This window comes from Electrophorus electricus, chromosome 17 (assembly GCF_041902795.1).
Source record: "Electrophorus electricus isolate QZ-2024a chromosome 17, ASM4190279v1, whole genome shotgun sequence".
Lineage (NCBI taxonomy): Eukaryota > Metazoa > Chordata > Actinopteri > Gymnotiformes > Gymnotidae > Electrophorus > Electrophorus electricus.
This window is the reverse complement of record NC_137513.1, coordinates 6,472,143-6,497,240: the sequence shown is the minus strand read 5'-3', so window position 1 is coordinate 6,497,240 and position 25,098 is coordinate 6,472,143. Positions and strand designations below refer to the sequence as shown.

Genomic DNA, 25,098 nt, shown 5'->3' with positions numbered 1-25,098 from the left:
CAGACTGTTACATTCACCAGCAGTAAATATGTTGATGAAAAGCTTTAATATCAGAGTTGCCTCGTTTAAACTGAGACTTAATTTTCTGCTGGTTTTAGACTCTAAAAATGGGCAGTATGGTGAATGGGTGTTTTCAAAAACTACATCAACAAGTAAACAACAGTGAGCTGAAATATTCAAGATTTAAAAGCATTATAACACAGATACTAACAGAAATATTGCATAATTTTAAATTGGATAATTCAGTAACAAGGAAAAAATAAAGAATGGCAGTATTTTTAATTAATTCACTTTTAATAAATCAGTTATTAGTATGTGTTGTCTTTCATAGATATGTAGCTGTGTGATCCATTTGTAAAATGTTTCTTTAAATTTTTAATGCGGGAAGTAGCAATAGCCTTGTGTGTATTACATTTATTTAGTAAGGACAGGATAGAAAAACTGTATTATGTTGACTGAACTTGTATTTAAAGAAAAAAACTGTTACTTCAGTTTGACCTTTTATAAGGAATACAATTTTACAATACAATAAAATTTCAAGTCAGGAATAGCACAGTTATTGCAGGATGCTGTTATTGCACCTTACAGATTGAAAGTGGTATATGTGCTTCATAGTCATATCCAGAAATTACCCACTTATACAGAGCATTCGCTGTTACTTAAGATCGTATAATTGATCAATTTGATGATCTTGTAATAAAAGGTTAAATAAACAAATATCCATAAGTGTTTGGTTATATGGAAATACATTGTTTTGTAGAAATAATTAGTAGCACTTATCTATCCATAAAAGAATCAGCAACTGAAAAATCATGATGTCACACATTAAATGGTGCCTGGTAAAAACTCTTTCGTACATTGTGAGACTGAGCTGACTAAAAATGAAGACTAATTTGCTTGCCAAGATGTCATTAGAAGAGGAGTGTTATTTTAGCCCCATCACCACCATAAACCTTTTCTCATTTTCCATGACCTGTGCCTTGAGATATAATGTGATCCATAAGATAGAACGTGGTCATTTTGTAAATGGAAGCACTGGCAGAGCAGCAGGCTTGTCGACACTGTTGTAGGGGATGCAGATGTCCTTGGTGAGAAGTGTGAGGGGACTGTGACCCTCTTATGGAAAATGGGCCAGATAAAGTGTCTGTGTGTGGGTGTGTGTGTGTGTGTGGGTGTGTTTGTGGGGGTTTATTGCAGGTTTGTCGCCGGGGGGTGGTGGTGCAGCAAAGGTAGATGATAGGGATTTTAGCTGGTCTATAACTGATTTCTTTTTCCATTTTATTAACTGATAGCTATGTAGCTCTCTCTGCTCTAACCTACTCAAGTACCTAGCTACCATCCTCCTCCTCGTGTGAGAAAGGCAGAGAGAATGGAGTGTCTCCTGTTTAGTGAATAAGCTGAGGAGCTTTCTCAAAAGACAGTCTTACATAAACATGATTTGCCAGCTGTGGTTGAAGATACCCCCCCCCCACACCATCGCCCTAAGACATTTACATGGAGCACAAATAGCTGCTTCCTCACTCTGGCCCACTTCACTGAAAGAGAGGTGTTGTACGGTGACACTAATATCTCTGCGTGGCTAGCCAGACCTCCCATCCTGGGAAAACTGTAGTTTTGTATTGCGTGTGCTGTGTTCTGCAGATCTTGGCTTAGGGTGTAAGGCATTCACCCTTTTACCTCCCAATCTCCCCTCCTGCTCTCTCAGCAGCCTTGTTGAACACTGCTCACGTGTATCACGTTGACCTCCCCTCTCCCTGCCAGTCCACCTCCTTCTGCCCACGTGTGCCATGTTGGCCTCCCCTCTCCTCGCCAGTCCACCTCCGTCTCGCCCATCGGTGGTGGCCAGGTCCACAATTACCTTGGCAACAACTGCCCTGGCTACCTATTGATCTCTTAACGCTTTCAACATAAAGAGGGCGCTGCTTCTTCCTCTTCTTCTTCTCCTTTTTTAAAGCACTGCGTCAAAGCAAAAAAAAAATCTCCTGATGGGCAGGGGGCTATGGGTGGGCGGTGCTCTCAGAAAAGGTGGTGCAGGATTGGACAGCGAGATTGCCTCTGTCTGCTTGCCTGCGACGGAATGGGGCATGGGGCGCTCGATGAATATGGATGAGAACAATGAAAAGAGCGACACGAAAGGAGTCAATTCAGTCCTCCCTTCACGCCATTTTCTGTGCCAGTGCAAAACATGCAACCCTTCGCACTTTCTTTACGGTGTAGGGAGAAGGAGTTAGCGTGAGCTTCTATATTTTGGTCAGGCAGTTTATGGGGCAGACCCATTGTGTCCATTTTTTCTCAGTTTAGATGCACTTCGCCTTGTGGATGATCACAAATGAATTTTAAAATAGCTTTGATGAAATGCTGCCTCAAGCAAGTAGAATTGTCCTACCCGCTGAAGAAGCAGTGATACCATTGTTACCAGCCACCTGGCTAATATGACAAACAAGAAACACAGAATGCAACCAGAGTCTGTTCCCTTGCTCTTTCTTATGTATCTTAAAGGAACCATATTTGCCCCTGTTGCCCTCTAGCTGTGGCCTGGCTTGCTGTCCTATACGACTCCCGACACAAGATCCTAGGATTGGAACCTTCAATCCCCAGCCTGATGCCGCCTATTCTGGGCATCCCGTGTCTAGAGAGCCCCTAGCAACCAGCAACTTTGTTTACACATGCCAGTTAATGCATGATACCCATTTGGTTTATGTTGTGACCTATGTACAAATACAAATGAACACACAGTCAAAAAGGTTTAAGAGGGAATGTAAGTGTAAGGGAAAAAGGTGCTTATGGCACTTAGAATTAAAGTATATTGTTCATTCTTGTTTTCTTTACACAGTTGCATGTTTGGGGTGCAAGTCTGGGTTTTATATATATATATACACACACACTCACACACACACACACACACACTCACACACACACACTCACACACACACACTCACACACACTCACACACACACACTCACATACACACACACACACACTCACACACACACACACACACACATACACACACTCACACACACACTCACACACACACTCACACACACACACACACACACACACACTTCCCTCGATAACACTGTAGCACATGACATGATGGGGGTGAAGGGGTGTGTTGATATTTTCTAGACTGGGCACTGTGCTGGCAAGTGACAGGAAATAGCTTTGTTCCTGCTGAAACCTGGACTGCCGAGTCATTGCCCTCTGTTTACACTGAATTGGAATTGGGGGACACTAAGTCCCTCTGGTAGCAGAGATCCAGGCCAAATATATTCCACATTTGCCAGAAAATTAAGCCGTTCTACCTGGAAATACCCTGGGAAATCCTGCGAGGCACATTGCTGGTCGGAGCGCTATGCCCCAGAGGGGTCTGGCACTCTGCTGGACCTGCAGGGCAGTGTGGCTCTCTTCTCTTACCAACAGCCTGCTGCAGCCACTATCATCCACCTGTTACCTGTTTTAGCTGAACACACTGGATGACCAGCAGATTTATTTTAAGATTGCCAGATGACAAATCAAAAAGGATACCCGGAGGAGTACAATTTGTTGATTGCAGTATTTGATTCATGGGCAGAATTAATACATCGTATAATTGTAGAATTTTGAAATTGTAGATATCTAGATATATTATTAGACCAGGTTGTTGATTTTTGTTTTTTTATGGTATAGTTTTTTAATTGATTTTTGTGAAGATTAAGTAATTTCCACAAAATGCCATGAGATTCTTTGAAGTTTTTGTTTTTATTTAACTCAGCGAGAGCTGAGGATAGGTCAGGCAGGTTTTTATATTTGATATCTACACCAGTCGGATCATATCAGCCTTCATAATGTCCGATAAAAAACAGGCATAAAGGTGACCTTGTAGGTTGTGATGCTGACATGTACATCTGATGTTTTTATTCTACACTGGTCTGTTATACCCTATTACTGCATTTAAGTCTTTGGTGAGAAATTGCATGCAAGTGATGATCATTGGTCCGTGTTTGTCAAACGCTTGTTCCCCATTTCCCAAGCAGCTCTTCCAGCAGCAATCAATAGATCGGCAGTCTGTTCGACAACAGTCAATCAGCTGCATACCAAACATGTGCCGAAGTCTTCTTTCTTAGACATTTTTTTGAAGATAGAATACTTATAAACGCAGGATACACATTATTTATGAACCCCCTGCTATATTAATCAGGGGTGGTTAAAATTAGACACATCCAAATCAAAAGGAGGGCAGTCTTGGCTCTGTGGGGAATCTGGGTCACTGCAGAAAGCGTGTACTTGCGCAGTTTTATAGATGTTTGAATTTGCACTGCAATATATATCAAAACAAAATACTAATAAAATACTAGCATTCCAGGCAATGAAACAAAAACAGGACCTGCAAATTCATTCTCCTTCATCCTTGCAGTATAATGGACTCAGTCAAATCCAGGGACAATAGTGGCACTTTCGTTTTTAATCTAAGGTCTGCACAGACTAATCTTGCCACACAGTGATAGTGTGAACAGCCTGAAAATTCTAATGAGATTAAAACAAGAAGATTGGATAATTAAGAGACTGTTAAACCTAGCCAATTAGAAGTGTGTTATGCTAAACCCAGGAACCCTTTTTAAGCCCTATAGTGTATACCTCTGACCCTGTTGAGACAGAGCATCTTTTCCAAAATCCTTCCCAACTTTCCCAGGTGCTAGCGATTACTGCTTAAGCAGTATTACGTTTGCCACTTTTCTCCCAACCCAGACTCGCTGTGCCCTCGTGTGTTCATTTCCATTGTTGCCTTGTTGGCACTCTTTCTTCAGCTGTGCCTGGTAATTAATTGTATAGTTACTGTTTTTTTTTTTGTTTTGTTTTTTCATGGCTGGCGTCATTTGGCTGTATAGTTTAGACTGTCCTCCAGAGTGGTTGTGGATGATAAATCGCTCCTCCAGAATTCCAAACCAATCTGAAGCACCCGTCTTCTGGGAGCCGACACGGATTAATTGTGGAGGAATATTAGGTGTGTACCCGAGCGGCGGAGGAGAGTGGATACAATGTCATGTTAAAGTCAAAGCACTGCGAGTGCTGTGGCTCTGCTGACCTGGATAAACAGGGAGGCAGGTACAGCTCCACCTCACTCCTTGCCATCTTTTCTGGGCCTGTGCAAATAGCCTTTTGTCACTACACTTGCACATCAGTGCTCAAGTAATCCTTCATGCCCAAAGTGATTAAAGACCTCTGTTATATGTGATATTACACAAGCAGTGGTGCCTTTGGGTCGTGTTCGGTTGCTGTAGCTCTGATCATGATGATTGGACCATACAAGCCATAAAAATGTTTGAGCATTGAAATGAGTCAAAAACAAAACAAAACAAAACAAATAAGCAAAACATTTTTTGAGAATGAGGGTTCTTTAGGAGAAGGCTGGAAAGCAGTTTAGGTTACTAGTGTACCTGGGCTCAGCCTTTTTTCATTTTTTCATTTTTTTCATTTTTCCCAATATGCCTTTTAAGAGTGTTTGACTTTTTGAATTCATATCAGTTTAAATATATGGTACCTGCATCCACCACTGTATCTGGGGTAAGATCCCCTTAAAGTTTTGGTTAGGTAGCGAAGTCTTATTTTGGTCCTGTCTTTCCTTTCCCCAGAAGAAGGCGAGTACTTCTTGAAGGTGCTGATTCCCAGCTATGCTGCAGGCTCCATTATTGGCAAGGGTGGTCAGACCATCGTACAGTTACAGAAAGAGACGGGTGCCACCATCAAGCTGTCCAAATCCAAAGACTTCTACCCAGGTGAGTCTCAAAATGTGAAATTGCCATGTATGGAGCCTGTGAGCCCCCCTCCAATGTTCTTTTCTCTTCTTTGCTCAGGTATTCTATTATTTCACCAGTCACACAGTGAAGCAAAAACACACTGGCTATTTTCCTTAAGTGTTTAAAAAAGGTGCATCATCCATAGTCTAAACTAAGGTGCTACAGTCTGGTCTTCCTTCCTAGAGGCACCCGGCCTCATCTTCAGTGAGAGTCATATGGGAGGACGTCACCTTTGGGCATGTGGCCACCACACATGGCCTTTATCAAGGCTCCAGGTTGCACAGCGTGGCAGATCAAGAGGGGACAGGCAAGCAGATAGACTGTAGTAAAGAAAAAGAAAGCTATACCAGAACATAGAAGGTTCACTCATTCTAGATCCTGGAACACTTCAGTGATATGTGCATTGTGCTCTGTATATCTATGGGTTCTTCTGTGGAGAATAGACACTTTTTTGGCAGGCTAAGTGTCTTTGGGATGTTTCTGGGAGGAAGTGAGGACTAGCAGGGGGCTTCTGGGCTCACGCTTAAAAGAGCTTTGTGCACCCTGTTCGTCCTCCCATGGCTGGCGCAACTAACAGGGCACCTCTGTCCCTCTTCCTCCCGGGACCCTCCGAGCTTCAAGCGGCAGCCAGTTACGGCGGATGCCAGATGCGAGACACCTCGAAACAAAGCCCAGTCCTACTCCCTTTTCGAGGGCTTTGCCAGCTTTCACTGTTCTAATGCTCCAGTGTTTACAGTGCCGTTGTTGAAGTACCTAATGAATTATGGAAAGAGAGAGGGAGGGAAGGCAAGAGAGAGAGCAGCGGAGGGCAGCACAAGGACAGGGAGGCATTTTCGCAAGGGGATGATGGACGTGATGGCACGTGATGGTGGTCTGTTGGCAGGGAGCTCTGTGTTGAGGTGTAGGGAGGGGTCTTCCTCTGTCGTGAAGGGGGCATCTGTATGGAAATGAGTGCGAGCTTTTCCTTGATTACAAGTCAAAAGATCCACCTGCTGTGCTGCCTCCAGGGTGGAGGAGGAGTGGTGACCGGCACGCCTGATCTAGGCTGGTTTGAAACCTTTTAACAGAAGGCCCACTTCCCTCCGCCACAGACTCTCTTCTTACTTCATCTTGGGCATGTGCCACAGCAGCATTTAATTCAGAGGCAATTAGCTGGCCACAGCAGTATTGGCCTCCAGACTGGCCAGCATTCATTACTGCAGGAGAAAAGATATATTAGATGCCTTCTCTCCAAATATAGGCCCTGCAAGGTTTGCTGGAAAACGACAGCCATATTTTACAGTGACCTTGCTTCTGTGAGATACTCTCCCCTAACTTGCAAAGGCAACCAAAAAAGTGATATAACTGCATGATATGGTCAAAGATAATTATCATGACAGCATTTGGGATGAAAACATTAATTATGCAGGGAATGTTTCATGTACAACTTACAGAAGATTTTCAGTGAAGGTAAAAGAAAAGAGGATATCGAAAATAACTACAAAACGAATCATAATTTGCCAAAATGCCATGAAATGTCTGAAAAAAATAAAACACTCTACAACTAAAAAAATGTGTTTCAGAAATAGAAAGCTTCTGTTTATATTTTTGGCATTATGTTTTGGAATGAGATGCTGTGGTGCATGACTGACTGAAGTGAGTCAGTCAGTAAGAAAGTGAGTGAGGGAATGAGTGAGTGAGTAAGTGGGGGAGTAAGTGAGAAAGTATGTAAGTGAGTGAGTGAGAGTATGCTAGTGAGTGAAGGGGTGAGTGAGAGAGTATGAGAGTGAGTAAGTGAGGGAGGGAGTGAGACATGTGAGAAAGTGAGTGAGTGAAGGAGTGAGTAAGGGAGTGAGGGAGTGAATGAATGGGAGAAAGGAAGACAGAGTGATTCTCACTGACACTGGAGACAGAGGTGTTTGCTGCTTTTTGTAGACCACTGTGTCAGGCAGGAGTATCTGCTGATCAGCTCTTTGGCTGCATGATGATGGCCGACAAGCACTAGCGTGGCAACACTAATTTGCTGTCATGATATGGCATCCCCAGGTTGTTATTTCCTGGTTGTTATTTGTTCAAGGACTATTTTTTCGATAGTTTTGGCTGACATAGGTATTTGTGTTTACTAATTTAAGATAGGCATCGCCCCTCAGGCTTAAAATCCTTAATCATTTCCAGACTTGATGGACTGTAGCCTGAGTTGGTCAGCTCATGGAGCAGGCATATTGGTTTCACTTTCTATTGTTTACTAGCTAACACTGCAGATCCAGGGCACAAGCAACATGCATCCACAAGCCCTACTGGTTGTTAGAAAACTTACTGATGTCACAACATATAACACTTTTATTTTGTCTGTCTGCTAAAAAAACACGCCAGCGCCATTAACACCGCCAAATATAAAAGCATTTGTGAAAACATGTATGGCTATGAAAAAACTCATTACTGAGAGAGGGCTTTTAAGCCAAACTGTTTACTGATGTTGATATAGCTTTTATCATCATATAGGCCTGGGGGGAGCTAGATTTAGAGGAGCAGGAAGTAGGCACAGTCAGACAGCACAAATCCCCGTTGAGATCACACAAGACGAAGGGCACTGCAGGTACTCCTTACAGTAATATTACAAATCACATGCTGACTTAGGAGAGGACATTAGCATACATTATTGAACTGGCATTTTCTTCCTTGTTAGTGTGGCAATAATTTACGTGTGAGTGACAGTGCCGCTTATTGCATCAAAGTATTTCAGCGTCCGCCACCTAAATTTACCGTGGAAAATGAACAAAATGTGATACAAATAAATGAAAATAAATTCTTAGCTAACTGACTAATTAAGGGTATTCCTAAAACAGTGTTCATGCCTGATGAGTCTCGTACGCAGCCACTGCTACACCTGACTTGAGTAGAGCCAAATGAGCGAGCTGTTGCATCATCCATTTCCTTAAAGCCGAATGGAGACTGGGCCCTTGCTGAGCAGTCCTGTATTTATTTCAGTCCCCAATCCTGAGTCCAGTGCCCGTGCCTTTGAACAGTGCATGGCACAGTAATAAAGCTTTGTCTTAATCCTGCACCACGATTGCAGTTTTCAATAGTTAATACCCCGGCAGTGGCTAGTGCTCCACCCCCACCCATACATACATACACACACACACACACACACACACACACACACACACACACACACACACACACACACACACACACACATAGTGTCACTCACCATCCCTCCCCCACGCATTATCGACATTGTTGATTTCTCCCCCGTAATCTTCTTAGGGCTTAAGCTTTTTGACTGTAGGATGAAAAGCTGCAATATTATGCATGGAAATTAGTGTCTTGCATGTTTGATGGTTTTTCACCTTTCTCTTTCTCTTGGATTTACCCAGAACTGTTCTGGTTTCATCCCAGATCACTTGGCCTCCTGTGTGCTGCAGAGATATGAGGTTCTTTTGTCTGCTGCTGCATCTGTAACAACAGAGTGATTCAATCATCATTATTAGATGTTATCAATTTCCAAAAAAGATACTTGTTCCAGTAATTAGTGGGGTACTTGTCAGTGGCTGTGATGCCACTGACTAGTGGAGACTAACAGATTAAGAGAATCCTGAATTTCCAAGATGTTGAAAAAAATCCTTAGTTGATTGTACCAAAATTATTTATGGCAAATGACTTCTTGAAGTGTACCTTTAGTTTATTTAGTTGGTGTTTTGTGCTAATATTTGCCCAACATACCGAAAGAAATAAATCTAGCTAAGGGCAAAATAAATAAGGGTAGCTGAGTAAGCCCAACTAATTAGATTTTACAGTGTAACTGTGATAGAGCTTTTAAACTGCATGTCCAATATTTTCATCAGACCAGTAGAATGTGTTTAAACCGGTGTGAAACCCTGGAATCAGTTCTGTCTGAGTCTCCCCAGCACAAAGAGTCACCCACACAGGCCTCACGTTAGCTGAGTATTATTCTCACTGGGGTGTGTAAAAGCCACATTGTCCTAGAAGATGGGGGTGACGAGAGCGCTGAAGGAGAGGCGAGCTCCCTTTAACTCCCAGGGCTTTGTGTTCGTTCCCATGCGCGCAACGTCATGCGCGGTTCCCCCTGCAGGGCCAGCCGTGCTCTCAGTGCCAGTCCGTGCCTGAGACCTGTGTTTCTCCCGACCTTATGGAGGAGTCAGGCGGCGCGGGGCAGCCCACTGCCTGGTTTGTCTGGAAGATGGGGCCTGTGCAGAGGGAACACTAGTGGTGGAGCTAAGAGCAATAACTGCATGAGCATGTCATCTACACTGACACGAGGGACCATGCTAGCACTTTTTTGAGTTAGCATCTCACGGGCGCTGGGTATTTCTGTCTGTAGGGCTTGTAACTGTAATTGGTTTTGGGGGTGATCATTTGAATTTGATGTTTGATGTCTTTAGCTATTGTCATTCACATCTTTCCATGGCTTTCTTTGACTATCCATGCCCCACTTCAGGTCCTGTGGTCTCACGGGTTCTGTACTTTTGTAGATCTTACACGGCGCTTTTTAGTCGATTAAAATAAAAGGCCACAGTGGGACCTGCCATAAATACAGTGACGCAAATTTACCCCATAGATCAATTGTGGAAAGTTGAGTGATACCTCGTTCTTTGGCCAACACCTCCCCTCCCCAAGCTTTGGCTGAGCTCCTTCCTGACGTGCCCACAATACAAATACTATTGATCCGTTCTGCGGCAGTGAAGAGCACTCACTCCTTGAAATGAGATTGTGGCTTAATGCACCAGAGAGAGAGAAAGAAAGAGAGAGCGAGAGCGCGAGAGTGAGAGACTCAATCTACTCCCTGTAATTTTGCCTGAGATTTTCATCTCTTTCTTCCTTTTCTCCAGCTGCTTCCCTCCCCAAGTCATTTTGATAATTCACACTGTGCTGCAACCCAGGCACTCAGCTCAGCTCCGTTCAGATGAATCTTCAGATGACAGGGTGACTTTCACATGCAACAGCAATGGGTTGCCTTTTCACCTGCATTTTATAAGCACAACACAAATCTATGACACGAGCGTTTCACCTGTGTTATGCAGTAATTGTTTTCCTTAGCCGCAACACATTTAGCACTGCTTTTAAATTTAAAGATAGCGCAAAAGCCAGATGAGCTGCAGTCACGGGTCCAGACGAGGAGAGAACTGGGAGCTATGGATGGGAAGTCGTCTGCTCCCGCGGCTCTCCTCGGGGCTTGGATATGGCAGTTCCCTGCCATCTATGCCGCTCTTGGGGGGTGGGAGGCTGACAGGGGGACTTCGGGCCAATTTTGCGTGCCGAGCTTCAAAAATAGAAGTGCCTGAATCCCTTCTTTGTACTATGCATGACAAAGGTTCTGGACAGCTGTGCTGTCTTCTCTACTTCGCCAGAGAAGAGTGAGCTCACCACCACAAGCTTTAGACATCATTCCATCTGTGTGTGTGTGTGTGTGTGTGTGTGTGTGTGTGTGTGTGTGTGTGTGTGTGTGTGTGTTTGTGTGTATGTGAACATAAAATCATCAATGAGTCACTGCTATGTTTAATATAATGTTGTAATGTCCTTTTGTGTGAGAGTACACTAAGCTGTGCACATCAATGGCATGGTTTTCCTAGGACAAAGAGGTGGAGGTAAGGAAAGAAAGAAGGAATGACAGAGGAAGGCAGAAAGTGATTGAATATCCAGTTGTTTGAATGGTCAATGACTGGTCTAACCGTCCAGGACAATAAAGTGTGCTGGGCCACTCTTAATGACAATAGAGCCTTTGACATTGTTGACCGCACAGTTCCTTCAAAGTGGGGGGAGGGTAAACAGGCTAGCCTCCCATCTGCCTCAGGAGGTGTGTGTGTGTGTGTGTGTGTGTGTGTGTGTGTGAGAGAGAGAGAGAGAAAGAGAGAGAGCAGCAGGAGAAATTTAGTGAGGTTAATAATGCACTGTGGGAATTCCACAAGGAAAAATTAAAATTTTGATTGCGGTGCTATACAGTATGTATATAGCAATTGCACACAATCTCTGTGGTGTGCTCTGTAATGGAGTAGTAAACCAGTGTGCTCACAATGAGAGTCCTTACGTAAAATGGTGTCCTGGGCTTCAGAAATTTCTGATGTGTTACATAACCAGGACAGTTGCGGTATCTTTATCTCGCTCTCTGTCAGCAGAAAAGAGTTGATAACTACACCTCCAGGAGACATGCACCCCCATCTTGCTCTCTCCCTCATCACTCTGCATTTCCTCATGAGCTCATCAGCAAATCTGGCCAGACCCCCTTCTGTGCGCACAGTCCGGGGGCTTGACCAATTTTATTTATGAATTCATATATTATAGGCTATACCAAGATCTTGAGCACGCTAGGGCTGTTAAATGTCATATGGAATGTTAATTTCATAAAATTTGAAATATGTCTAAATTTAACTATATAAATTAATAATTACATTACCATTGCTGTAGTCAAGCAGTGAGCATATGATTCAACATTTATTATGCACTTTTTGTCCATTTTAATGTAGCCAGCTCATTAACAGTGGTTTCACTTGAGTCCCATTTCATTAATTCTGTCTGCATCATTCAGCTTTATTTAAAAGCAGCTTTTAAAATATTGTTTACTGTAACCTATTTCTTGCCATACGTAGGAATGTCACTTATTATAATTTGGCATTGCCATTACTATTAAATGTACAGGAGAGAAAATGTACTCTCATTGTTCAGTGTTTGCATTTTCTGCTACAATGCAGTTGGAGATAGACTGTATCAGTGATATCAGGACCTCCTCCGTTGCATGGAGAGAGTCACACACACACACACACACACACACACACACACACACACACACACACACACACACACACACACACACACACATACACGTGTGCAAACACATGCGCACATGTTAGGTCAGCATGATTTGACTTTCGCTTCCATGTCAACACTCTACAAGACACTGGTCTCAGGTGTGCTATGCTATGTCTGGTCATAAGTGGTGTGATAACAGTGAGGTGATTATGGCCTAATAAGAGAGCAACTTTAATCATGTAGTGGTTGCTACCCATCCTGTGAACGCTCATTCCAGACTGGGCGCGGAACGGCAGCGGAGGTTTTGCGGCCGGCCCCGTCACAGGAGCTCAAAGCCACTCCCGCCCGTCCACGCCTCTCCCTCCCCTGAGACAAAGCCGGCTTTGTTTGCCGCACACTCGGTCGCCCCGGAGATGAGAACTGAAGTGATGTCTCTAGAGGCAGGAGGTCCCCCCCCACCCCCACCCCCACCCCACTTGTCCCAGAGGTCCCCCACCGTCTCTCCTCCCGTCATCCCTGCTCCGCCAGGCAGATGGAGACCTGGGGGGGGAGCAGCAGAGAGTGGGGGGGTGAGGTGACGATGGCGTCTCGCACCTCCGTATCCTCACCTCCCCCACGGAATCCGGCTGAGGTGGCGTGCGGCTGTCGCACTCAGATGTGGGAGGAGCCGTGTGCTATGGCACGCCGGTTGGGCCCTGCCCCCTCACAGTCAGTCAGAGGGCAGCCTCCATTTTGAAGCTCCTGCCGTGGAACAGAGGGAGAGAGGAAGGACCCAGTGGTGATTGTCCTGCTGGTCATGGAGACTGTTTTAAAAAGACAGTAAAGCAAAACTGGCAGTGACGCTGTAAAAAAAACACTAGGCCTGGATATTGATAGTGAAATGTCCAAAATCACTGATTCAAAGGAATTTTAATATACACAGTTTACAAAAGATGTAGTGAATGCATTCACAAGTATATACCTATACAGTTCAATATGTATATTGAACGTATATTGGAATTTTGATATTTATTTGGCTCTTAAATCTTTGGTACCCGGTGTGTTACTAGAATATTTCAGCCCTTATGCAAACTTCAGCTGAGAAGCATGGGGCACGAGGTGACAGGTCATCCGACAGCAGCCTTAATGTGCACATTATTCTTTGAATGCGGAATAATTACGTGACCATAAGCTTTGATGAAAATCAAATACTCCTATGCTAATCAGGCCATCTGGTCGCCTTTTTCTGGCCTGAGCTTAGATAACCAATCACAGGATGCAGAGACATCGAGCACTCTTCTCTTCTCTGATTGCAGATTCAAAACGATGACACTTGGCACGTGCGTGTACTGTAGTGGACCCCTCCCATTGCCTGATGAGTCTCTAAGTGCAGAACCACATCATGGCTATATCTTGGCCCAGCGCAATTTAGCGTTTGTGCCTGGAGGTTTGGGATTTAAGGGAGAAAACCCCCCTGATGTGGTTCTAAACAATGGAGGGCTGCATTGTGTTGTGCAGGGGGCCACCTTTCTCTTTAAAACAGAGAGTGGTGCGCAGTCACAATGAGTGGCTTTGAGTGCAGACGGAGGGTTCCTTTTGGAGAAGACCCAGCCTTCTTGCACAGTGGACAAAGCTCCCCCTCTGTGCCCCCCCCCCCCCCCAGCTCCCCAAAAGAGAGTTTGCAGCTGCCTCCTGCTCCCCCCCATAACCCCCACCTACTCCCAATTTCTCTAATCCCCCATTGAATGACCCCCTAACTCTTTGTCTCACACTTGCTCTGTCTTTCTGTCTCTTGCACACACACACACACACACACATACGCACACACGTACACAAACACACACGTACACATCACCCATATTCCTCATCTTGTCTGCCAAGCTCTGATGATTCATGTCTTCTTTGCTTGACAAAGCCATCAGCTGTCGGAACGTCCCCTTCAACACACAGCCTGGGCACTTGCTTTAATTGCAACGGATTGGCCACTGCTAATTATCTTTGACCCCACAGCCATGCCACAGTTGAATATGCATACGCTTCATATAGGCTTGAGAGAAATTAATTACATTCTCCCCACTGAATGCATGAGCACCCTTGTGTAAGACACCTATTAGATTCAGTAGATAAGAACTGCCATGAGTATTACAGTTTCCAGTTGCTTTTGTGGGGCTGGATGTCAGGGCAGTGGGAGTGTGTAGGCTGGCAGCAAGATCCAGGCCACACAGCTGCTGTTCCAGTGAGGTCAGAGAGGCCTCAATCACATGATTAGAGTTATTTAAGAGGAGAACAGGAGAGAGTTAATGCCCATTGATATTTGATACTATGTTTTACCTCTTGTGCTGTGCAGCGATTGTGAAAAGAGGGGTGCAGGTCAGTGGCAAAGAAGAAAGGAAATGGATTGTGATGTAGAATGTATAAACATAAAGTGAATGAAGCTGGTATGAAGTTTGTATAAACTAGTAGAAGCTTGCTACTATAGATGATGTCTGTTTTTTGTAGTCATTAGTTGTAATGGGGAGCGGTAAGGAGGCAGACGCATGTGTGGAGAGGAGCGAGATTTAATTGGGGCAAATCCAGAATCAGAGTCGTTAAAGCAGTCCAGGGTCAAAGAGCCAACACGGAGAGCACGGGGATACATGATTAAACGGGACGAGGGCTAGGACACACGAGTAACAAAACGCAGAGGCTAGAAGTAAATACACAGAAGCAAACAGGGGAGCAGGCTATAACATAAACTAGGAAACACGGAGTCTAGCTGAACACAAAGACACAGAGTACAAAGAAACCACCATAAGAATAAACATGCAAACGCAATGAACTAACCACATACAATAATTCAAAGACCAGCAAAAACACAGGGAACAAGACATGGTTTAAATACATGAACTTAACGAGGGACAGGTGTGGAAAATCAAACGAGGGGCGGAAAAAATGAAACTAAGGCATGGAACCATGGAGTGCAGGAAAACAGAAGACAGGGAAACCATGACAATAGGGATGCCAGGAGGGTGGCCATTCGTGACATTAGTGCATAGAACTTATATTTGTGGCAAATATTTTGTGGTGGGTTCAAAGTCTTTACAAATTTCAGCATGCTTCTCCTAAGCTATATGATTCTGCCCTTTTAGCCATGTGAAACCACAGACACAAAGGAGATTGCTAATTGCTATTTTGCTGATTGCTAATTACTATTTTCTTACCCAGTCATCATTGATTCCTTCAAATGCCCCCAAAACCCTCCAGCACACCCCTTTAAACTAGAGCCCTTCCAGATTAGAGCAAGAGAACAAGGAAGCAGGATGAGAAACGCAAATGCGGACAGGGGACGTGAAGAGAGGTGGCTTTGAGTTAAAGGCTCTCCTTCCCCCTCCTGTAATGACTGCCGTTTGTACTGGTCCTTGGACTAGGGTGCGGGGGCGGAGGGGGGGATAGACAGCGGGCCACACGTGCATCACAGACATCACAATCGCCGCTTTCAGCCCCCCTTTCAGGCCCGGTTTCACCTCCCTCTCCCACGCAGGGCAGGTGCAGCCCAGAGAAGGCGGCTTCTCAGAAGCCCTTTTGTCGCTAAGTGCCCAGCGCCTTCCAGTGCTGCGGCGGGCGTTGTATGGCTCCCTCTGCATGCTCGCCGCCAAATCCCAGGAAACAGAAGAAAGGCCAAGTTTCACTGCTGAAAAGACTCCTATACACACATCAAGGAAAAGAAAGAAATACCTCTGCACGGTCTCAAGTGGGAATCTTCCTTGCTTGGAGCGGCATGTCATGACCCCCTTAGTATGTAGCTTCCTGCCCAGGCGAGGACGATAGCACATGCCTTTTGGCAGACATTCTGGAATGAAACTACTCTTGACATACAGAGATGATGGTGTTCTTTCATACATGGGCTGTGGATTTACCTAGGTCAGGCTAAAAGAGATAGATCCAAATGGTAAGCCTTGCACAACTCAGCGGTTTCCCTCATGGGCCTAGAGAACAGGCAGAAGAACGACTGTCCCTCTGCCTCACAAGTCTACGTTGTCATGGCAGGAAAGCTGTAACAACTGCATGGCTCTCTGACACTCCTGTGCTATATCATACAGACACTCCTCCCTCATGCATTAAGACAATGTAGATGCTATGTGTGGAAGGGGCTGTTTTTATGCGTGTGCGTGTGCTGGAGGTCCGGTGCATGTTTTGTGTGTTGCTTGTGCGTGCAGAGCTAGACGGGAGAGCGGCTTGTAGACTGGGCTTTCAGGCCTCGTTTGGCTCCAGAGCCCTTTGCCTCACTGGAATTCCAGCTGTACAAAATCGGGAACAGATTTTGTGCATGATGTAAAACGGCAAGCATTCTCCTGTCACCATGGATAAGGTTGCTGGAGGAGAAGCAGAGGTGATTAATACCAATTTTGAAAGCAAGCATGGTTTCAATCTGAGGATACCTTGAACATACCCTGTTCCCCAAAAAACAACAATAATAACAGAAAATCACAGACAACCCCCACTGTGGATCCAGATCTGTTGGTCTCGGGTCAGTTAGAGAGAGTTTTGGTGGGTGAGATCCAGAAACACTGATGGGGTGGTGTCCTTGGGGCTGGAGCAGGGGGACAACTTTAGAGATGAAAGTGGAGACTGTAAATGGAAAAGTAGGCTTAAGGGCTGTAGGTTCTGCAGGGTTGTGATAAAGAGCCAAAGCTCTGAGCTAGCTCTCTCTGCCGGCCTGGCTCCCGCACGCAGACCCATGCAAATGACTCACTGCCTGCGGACCGGCGCTCAGACGGAGACATCTTTCTGCAGTCAGTGCAACCCTGGACTTCTTAGGAAGTGAGAGGGCGCACGGGGCTGGGGGCCTTGGGGGATGTGGTGGTTAGGGCTTTTCTCAGGGGTAAGAGGGGTTAGTACAATCCGTTTGAATCTGGCAGTCCTCCAGACTGGCAGTGTTTAGACAACTTTGACAGACTGCAGGCAAGGGGGGACAGGTGTTTGTTGGGCTCCGAGCACTTGTGTGGAACCCAACACCACCGTAGGGAGATGCCCTCAACGAGCTGAGGACAGAGAAGGGAAAGCATAGAGGAGGATTTTACGTGGCAGGGGATAGCGCTTCAGCCCGTACCCCCACCACCAGCCAACACCCCATAGTCCTGGCTACAGAGATCTTCTCATGAGCAGGAATGTCAGGCCCATACTCACCCGGGAAAAGGTCGCTGCCATTTCGAATGCACATCAGTGTTCAGCAATAGCTCAGCCAAACACAACTGTCATTTCTACACAAGTGCTGTGTTTCCTGCTTCCCTACGCTCTGTACAATCAGCAGATACATGGCTCACCTGAGTCATTGCCTTGAACAAAAGGATCTTAGTATTAACATTTGATTGCATAATAGCCCTAACAGAGTGGATGCCTTTCAAAGTAATTAGCAACTGGCTATTTCTTTTTAGTTTCAAAAAAGGTGACAGTGTGGATTTTTCTATTTAAAAGTTTAATTCCACACCAAAAAAGAGTAAGATATTACTCTTAAAATACTAGAACTGTCCAAACTGATTTGTTTTGCTCTTAACTAAGTCTTACCAAAACATTGTATGGACACCAGATACTGTAAGCAGAAAATACTTTGATGTACTGTGTCTCAGTCTGTGCTAATTACCTTTGGTTTTCTACTAACTGGATATCAACATCAGAAGGTTGGGAGAAAGCACTTCTTAGGAAATTCAAGGTGACATATTAATAGCAGGTAAAATGTTTTAATATGAATATGAATAGATATGAATCTATTGGGCAACATCACATTTGCAAGTCCACTGATGCCACATTTGTATATCAGACAGCCATTTTTTGGGTTGTTTTTTTTTTTGGAAGGGTTCCTGTAGATGAGTCTGTGGTAATTTGTAGGGTCTGACAACAGTCACCTGTGGGGGGGAACACTGAGGTGTTTCTCCGGAGCAAACCCAGACCGCAGCAGACGCATGCCAAGTGTGATCGCTGTTAGCAGGGGTCCGAGCACCCCAGAGGAGCAGCCCAGCTGTGGAGGCAGGTAGTGTGAAGAGAGAATCTCAGCATGTTCTTTCCTCTGTCCTGCTCTCTCTGTGCACACACACACACACACGCACACGCGCACACGCACACACACACACACACACACACACACACACACACACACACACACACACACACAAACACATACAAACACACACACACGCAAACACATACAAACACACACACGCACGCAAACACATACAAACACACACACACACACACATATTTATTTCTGTCATTCTGCAGTCATTGTAGAGGCTGCTTCATTATTCATACTAAGGACAGAGGAAGGAGTGGAGAGCAGGGAAGGATCTTAATTAGGTCGCCTGAGCGCCCCCACAGGGGATGATGGGATAGTGGAGGCTGGGGGATGGGGGGTTGGCTCCACCTCCTATGCCCCTCAGCCTAATGCCAGATAGCCATCAGTCACTGATGGAATCATCTGTGCTGACCAAGAATTCACACCAGGTCCAGTTACCCTAAAGGCCTTCAGAGACCGCAAATGGGGTAGGGGTTGTGAGATGGTGTGCATAAAGTAAGTGGGTATGCCTGCATGTGGATTTATGCATTTGTACATTAGGGCAGGCATACTGTGTCTTTCAGTGTTCACTGAGATGAGACTTGAGAGGGAATCTTAGAAAAATAGAGGGCATGCATTATCTATGTCTGGTGCAGGTAAATGTATGTGATATTAGCACATTTCAATTGGATAGCATATAGTATGCATGAACACACTGGGCTGTTTTGCTTAAAGCACACACTACACTTGCATGTGGAGGGCTGGTCTGAAGCCATAGTATTGTAGTATTTTGCCGAATACTTGAAAACACTTAAGAAGTGCATTCACTGGTCATAAAGTAAGGCTCCCTCTAACAACGAGCAAATGCTTTCAGTATCTTTGGGTTCTACATGTCCTTTCTGTGCTCATGCAGGCCAGAGAAGGCCATTAGTAGGGCACATAAGCACATGGACGAACATGCTGCAGAAGCCAGAGCTGCAAACATGTTCACAGTTCCACGTGACTCAGGCTGCATTTCTACGCTGGGTTTCCAGTTTGCATGGTGTTTAGATTTAAGAAGTCTCACAGTACTTAATAGTTCATCTGGAACTGTCAGTTCGAAGGTCTCTTCAAATTTGTCTCGGCACTGGACCTTGGTGTTAACTCCTGAGTCCTGTTCTCGTGGCTGCAGGACTTCAAGGCTGCTTCTGTGTGCTTTGTTCATTTCACACTTTGTGGAATGTGAGGTGCACAAGGGTGTGAGGGTGGATGCCGAGAAATGTGAGGTCCATATACAGGAGGCAGCCTGAGGCAAGGTGTTGCTGTTTTCATGAATATTTAAGACATTGCATTCGGACGTCCAGTGAGCACAGGCCAGAACCCAGCACTACTTTCTACTCTGACAAAGGTGTTAGCCACCAACCAAACGCATTAAGCAAAAGCTCAACAATTAAAGGGGGTCATGGGCTAATGGACTTGACATACATAGGTATGACACCCTATGGCAGTAAAAGGATATGATTACTAACAGTTATAGAGCAGGCATCATTTATAACATATGGCTCAACACCTAATCCCCCATGGTTGAGTAGAGTAATGGAATATACTGTACTAGGGCTGTTTCAAACGTTTGCTCATGCCTGGCTCACACCTCATGCACAAGCACCTCTAGTGCTCCTCTTCAGTGAATTGTCCTCACCACTTCCTTGTCTACTCCATTTTTGTGTTTAGGCATTGCACTTATTGCAGCTCTTTAACAGGTATGAGGCAAGTAACGTGATTGGATTAGAAGATACCGAATAAGCCTCACATTCTAATTACATTCCACTTCACCCATCACTTCTGGGCATTGCGCTAATGCAAGCAAAAAATATACTTTCAAGAAGTATAACTGGCTTAATCATCTGAGAGTACATGAGGCACCTGGCAAGCCAGTTTAAAGCTCCCTGTTGTTCCCCCTTTTTTACACTAAGTAATGTTACACCTATTTTCCCCAGTATTTAGAAAGATAAAAAAAACTTCTTTTCAGCACGTATCTCTGCTGTACACATGCTCATTTCCCTCTTTATCTGTCTCCCTTCTTCCACGTCACTACCCTTTCCGTACCTCGTTGCATTTGATATCTCTTCATCCAATCTCTCTCTCCCACTCCTTCTCTCTACTGAAAGATCTCAGAGGAGTGTGAAAGAAGGTTTTCGGAGGGTGAGAGAGAGCACGCGAGCATAGGAGAAGGTAAAAGCCAAGTCATGGTCCTTCAGCTGTTTACCGCCATAGGCCCTGTAACCATGGCGACATCTCTCTAGAGTTGAGAGGGAGGTGGGAGGGGGCATAGCCTTTATATCAAGGCCTTTGTGGTGGGGTGCTCGGGCTAGGGTTAGAGTGAGGGGAAGTTGGGGAGGGTGAGGGTGGAGCAAACCCTCAAAAAGAGTGACATCACTGAGGAGGAATTCACCCTATCTTCCAAGTCTTTTGTTATTCTTTTGAGAGGTTCCTCCACCACTTTCTTGCTGCTTTCTGCTCCTTTCAGGAAACCTAAAGGCCATGCTTTTCTCCTCTCTTGAATCAGAGCTCAGAGCAGCTCGAACAAAGCAATCGTCTACATCTGCAACTGTCGTGTCAGCAGCTGAAGGTGTGCTGGAAGCTCAACTACACGACTCAAGACACACAAAATTTCCCTGACATAATGACATAAGCACATGCGATGCATGCTCACCGCCACTGCCCCGCATGCTGCTGATCTGCTTTAAATAAAAACACATTACATCATCGGCAGCTGCCCCACAATATTTTCAGGGGGTCTGCCAGTTGCTGTGGTGATCAGGCTGTGTTGTGGGTCTGGAGAGCCCCTCCTGAACACCCAAACTCACGCATGACATATATACACCCGCCCATACACACACACACACACACACACACACACACACTCTCTAGTTGGACCCAGGTGTCCTGATGGATAATGACTTTCTGCCTGCTGTCCCAGTTGTCTCTGGTCCCTCTCTCAGTGGAGGCCAGGGCTCCTGTGAGACTTCAACTGACCAGCAGGAAAATACAAGTCACCAAGGTTTTTTTTTTGTATTTTTTTAAATTTATTTTCAACCCCATCCCCTCTTTCACTCTCTCTCACACTCTCACTCTCACTTTCACTCTCTCTCTCTCTCTCTCTCTCTCTCTCTCTCTCTCTCTCTCTCAAACCTAAAGCCAGGAAACATCTGTAATCATGTCCATGGGCAGGCTTATGTGTTCCAACGCTCTCTTGGGTTTCACTGGGAATACTCTGAAGGAGCCAATCAAGGAAAGGCCAAAACACGCTCACGTATGCAGCTATGGTATGGGGACCATGTTTCCTGGAAGGCCCTCATGCTCTGTGTCCTCAGCTCTTCTCTTGGACCCAACAACTGCTCTCATTCGTTATGCTGCGCAAAGCAATGTAATTGGTTATTGAGCTTGCAGTTATTTCTATTGGCACGGTGTCCTGTCAGTTACTGGATCGATCTGCCTTCCCTGCCTCTCTGAGCACACTGGGATGTCTTGTGATCAGCACTTTTCAAATAACAGCCATTGTCTCTCCCCAGGGACAAGCTTTAGGATCACAGTGTATGGGGGCTAGCCTGTTGTGCTGACCTACAATACAGCAAAACAGAATGCAAAAAAAGAATTATTGTACAGCCAGTATAGTGATCTTCCAGAATTCTTGGTGACTTTGTTTAAGCTTGGATCTCTGTTCTGCTTCTATTAAACTTTGTAATTCAAAAACAACATTGTAGTCACACCATTTGCAGGCGTAAACTAAGGTTGTTGGATGTGCAGTCCTCTACAAGTCCACACTAAATGATTTACATTGATAGCATTTGGCTGACACATTTATCCAAAGCAACTTGCAATACTGACTGAATACAGCTTGAGCAGTTGAGGGCTTTACTCAGGGGTGCAACAATGGTAATTTAGCAGTGGTGGGGCTTGAACCAGCAACATTCTGACTACTACATAAGTAGTTTAATCACTTCAGATACGCCGTTTTCTATCTTCTTTGCAAGTAAGCTGGTCTTTCAACTTCCAAACAGTGGCAAACATACTCTTTATTCTTTTCCTCTAAGATGTGTTCCTTATAACGGATGTCCCATTATTTTAACATGAGAATGCATGTGAAGGATCTTAGGAGCCAGACATGTCAGGACAAGCTCCATCCTGTGACAGGGATAGAGGAATGTATGACCCATCGAATTAGCCACAAAATTCCATAAAAAAATTTAGCCCATGAGCCTGTGGTGGCAGGGTGTTCCACGGCTGACACCTTCCTTTGTTGGGCCATAAAATTGCAGGCAGTGCTGGTGAGCAGATGTTACTCCCTAATGGCACACTCCTGTGCATCAGATTCTGCTGGAGATTACAATTGTAGGCCATCTCTGCAGAAATGCCAAACTAAACCTAAGCCACAAGCCCCATCTCTGTTGTTCAGTTTTACGACCACCGCTCACCCAGTAGGCTCTCACTCGTGCTGGCCTGAGCACGTTTCCAAGGGCTTTCCTCGTCCCCAGCTGCTGTGTGTGTGAGTCTGTGTGTGTGTGTGTGTGTGTGTGTCTGTGTCTCTGTGTGTGTGTGTGTGTCTGTGTGTATGTGGAGGCAGTGCCTTGGGCCAACTGGCCATACTGCTTGGTCCACAGCATGGAATAGTAACTTAAATGTTTATCACAATATGACACTTTCCTCTACAGGGAAGGAGGCTGCCTGCTAAACTTGTGGTGCCCCCCGCCAAGACCAAACTTCCCGCACTCCCCCAGAGCCATCATACAACACATTCATCGTTGCCTGCCAAGTTCCTGTGTAGTCGCCTGTCTGCACATCACTGTGATGTGCCCTAACTGAACATTGCCTTGTGCCCTAACTTGCTGACCACTGTAATGGTACAGTGGTTTATGTTTATTGAATCGCTTTTGCCATTGACGACTGCTGGGACCGTTATGTTAAAACACATTTGAATACAACTGACACTAATACGAAGTGACTGAGCAAAAGTTTGGCTGTGATGTAGTGCATAGACGTTGCATGCTGTTGAACTGGTGTCCCTTTACAGGCTAACCCCCTCTGATCTTGCTGCCAAGGCAGTAGTGATCTGTGCTCTAATAATCTGCCTCCCTGATTGGTCCATCCCAGATTACTCTTGGGCCACCAGCTGTCGGGAGCTCAGTAAAGCTTTCTTTTCTCAGCCGCCCCCCTCCCAAAATGAACCATGAGCCTGATATTCCTTCATTTTGGTGTATTTATAGAGCTTCATGGAGCCGTGTGGGACCTGGCCCAATCACATTCACTCCACAAAAACAATGGTATGCACAAGGAAGACGGAAGCCCTTACTGCACTGTGCCGATAAGGCCTGATTTGCATCCCACCCTCCCAGGAGCCAAAAGACAGACTGAATCCTGGCTCAGGATCAGTCTGGTAGCTACTCTCTCTCTCTTACTCTCTCTCTTTGTCCACCTCTCTCGCTCTCTACTTTCTCTGTCAGTCTGTCTCTCTCGTCTCTGGATTTTATTGTTTTGATTCTAGGATGTGAACGCCCTCGCCCTTAACCGCATGTCGTGAGACATGACTTTGGGTTGTGTGGGTGACATTGCGTTACCTTCCTGGCTCTGCCTCCCACGGTGAAATGCAGTATGCCTAGAGGGCGCTCACTGATTCTTCTTCACCTGCACTAAAAAACCTAAATCTTGGCAATTTTGTGGAGTAATGTACATACAGAACTTTACCCTTTGTGTGTTCCATGTGGGCACACTCCTGGTGCCCTTCAAGAATGTGAGTTGACAGCTGATATCATATCAGAATTAATTAAACATGGAGACTTCTGGGCGTCTAATAGAAGACTGTCTGTGAATAGACTGCCGAAAATAGTAGCACTGCTAGACAACTGTTATTGCAGCTGCTTTCGTAAGTCCAGTACATATGTACTTAGATCCAGATGCTCTAACCCCGGATCTTTAGTCACTATAACAATGAACTATCAATCATATTTAAAGACTTGACTGCTTAAAAGGATTTAACAAAGGGATTTGTCAGCCAGCAATATTATCTTTGAAAGGTCATGTGGTGTGCTGTCCTATAAATATTGGTACACCAGACCATAATGGTTAGGCCAATAATATGTAATCTCAGCAAAGAAAATGTATTGTCATCCAAGGTGATGTACATTTCTTTGGTGATGGTTGATGGTATAAGATTGTATATAAGGCAAATGTGTTACATCATGGCATCTGACAACTCCAAAAACAAATAAGAACAAGTACATGCTGCATACCCATCTGTCTGTGCCCTCTGGAAACATTTGGAAGATTAGTGAGTCTTAACACAAAACCAGGACTATCCTGTCTAATCATACACAGCAAGGTTTTTTAAAAAATGAGTGTGGAAGAGCACTTTACAGGAGGATGAATGTTATTAAAGTGCAATAAACTTTGCTGGTAACATTGCGAAACATTAGGTTTTGGAGAGCCAAAGTATAATTTTTCTGTTATCTTTTGGTACAGATCATTTAATGTTTTCATGGATTTAACCATTGTAGTGCAGCTTGATTCAGCTGAGTGACTGAGTGACCCTGC

The 25,098-nt window shown here is 45.0% G+C and overlaps 1 protein-coding gene across 2 annotated transcripts in view; it reads left to right on the top strand.

Annotated features, from left to right (window-relative positions):
• Positions 1-25,098, top strand: part of nova2 (NOVA alternative splicing regulator 2) — a 44,853-nt gene that overhangs the window by 2,020 nt on the left and 17,735 nt on the right. For both annotated transcript variants that reach the window (XM_027005813.3, XM_081699647.1), the window contains exon 2: positions 5,613-5,756. In XM_027005813.3, coding sequence (XP_026861614.3) covers positions 5,613-5,756 — 144 coding nt within the window. The remainder of the gene's footprint in view (positions 1-5,612; positions 5,757-25,098) is intronic.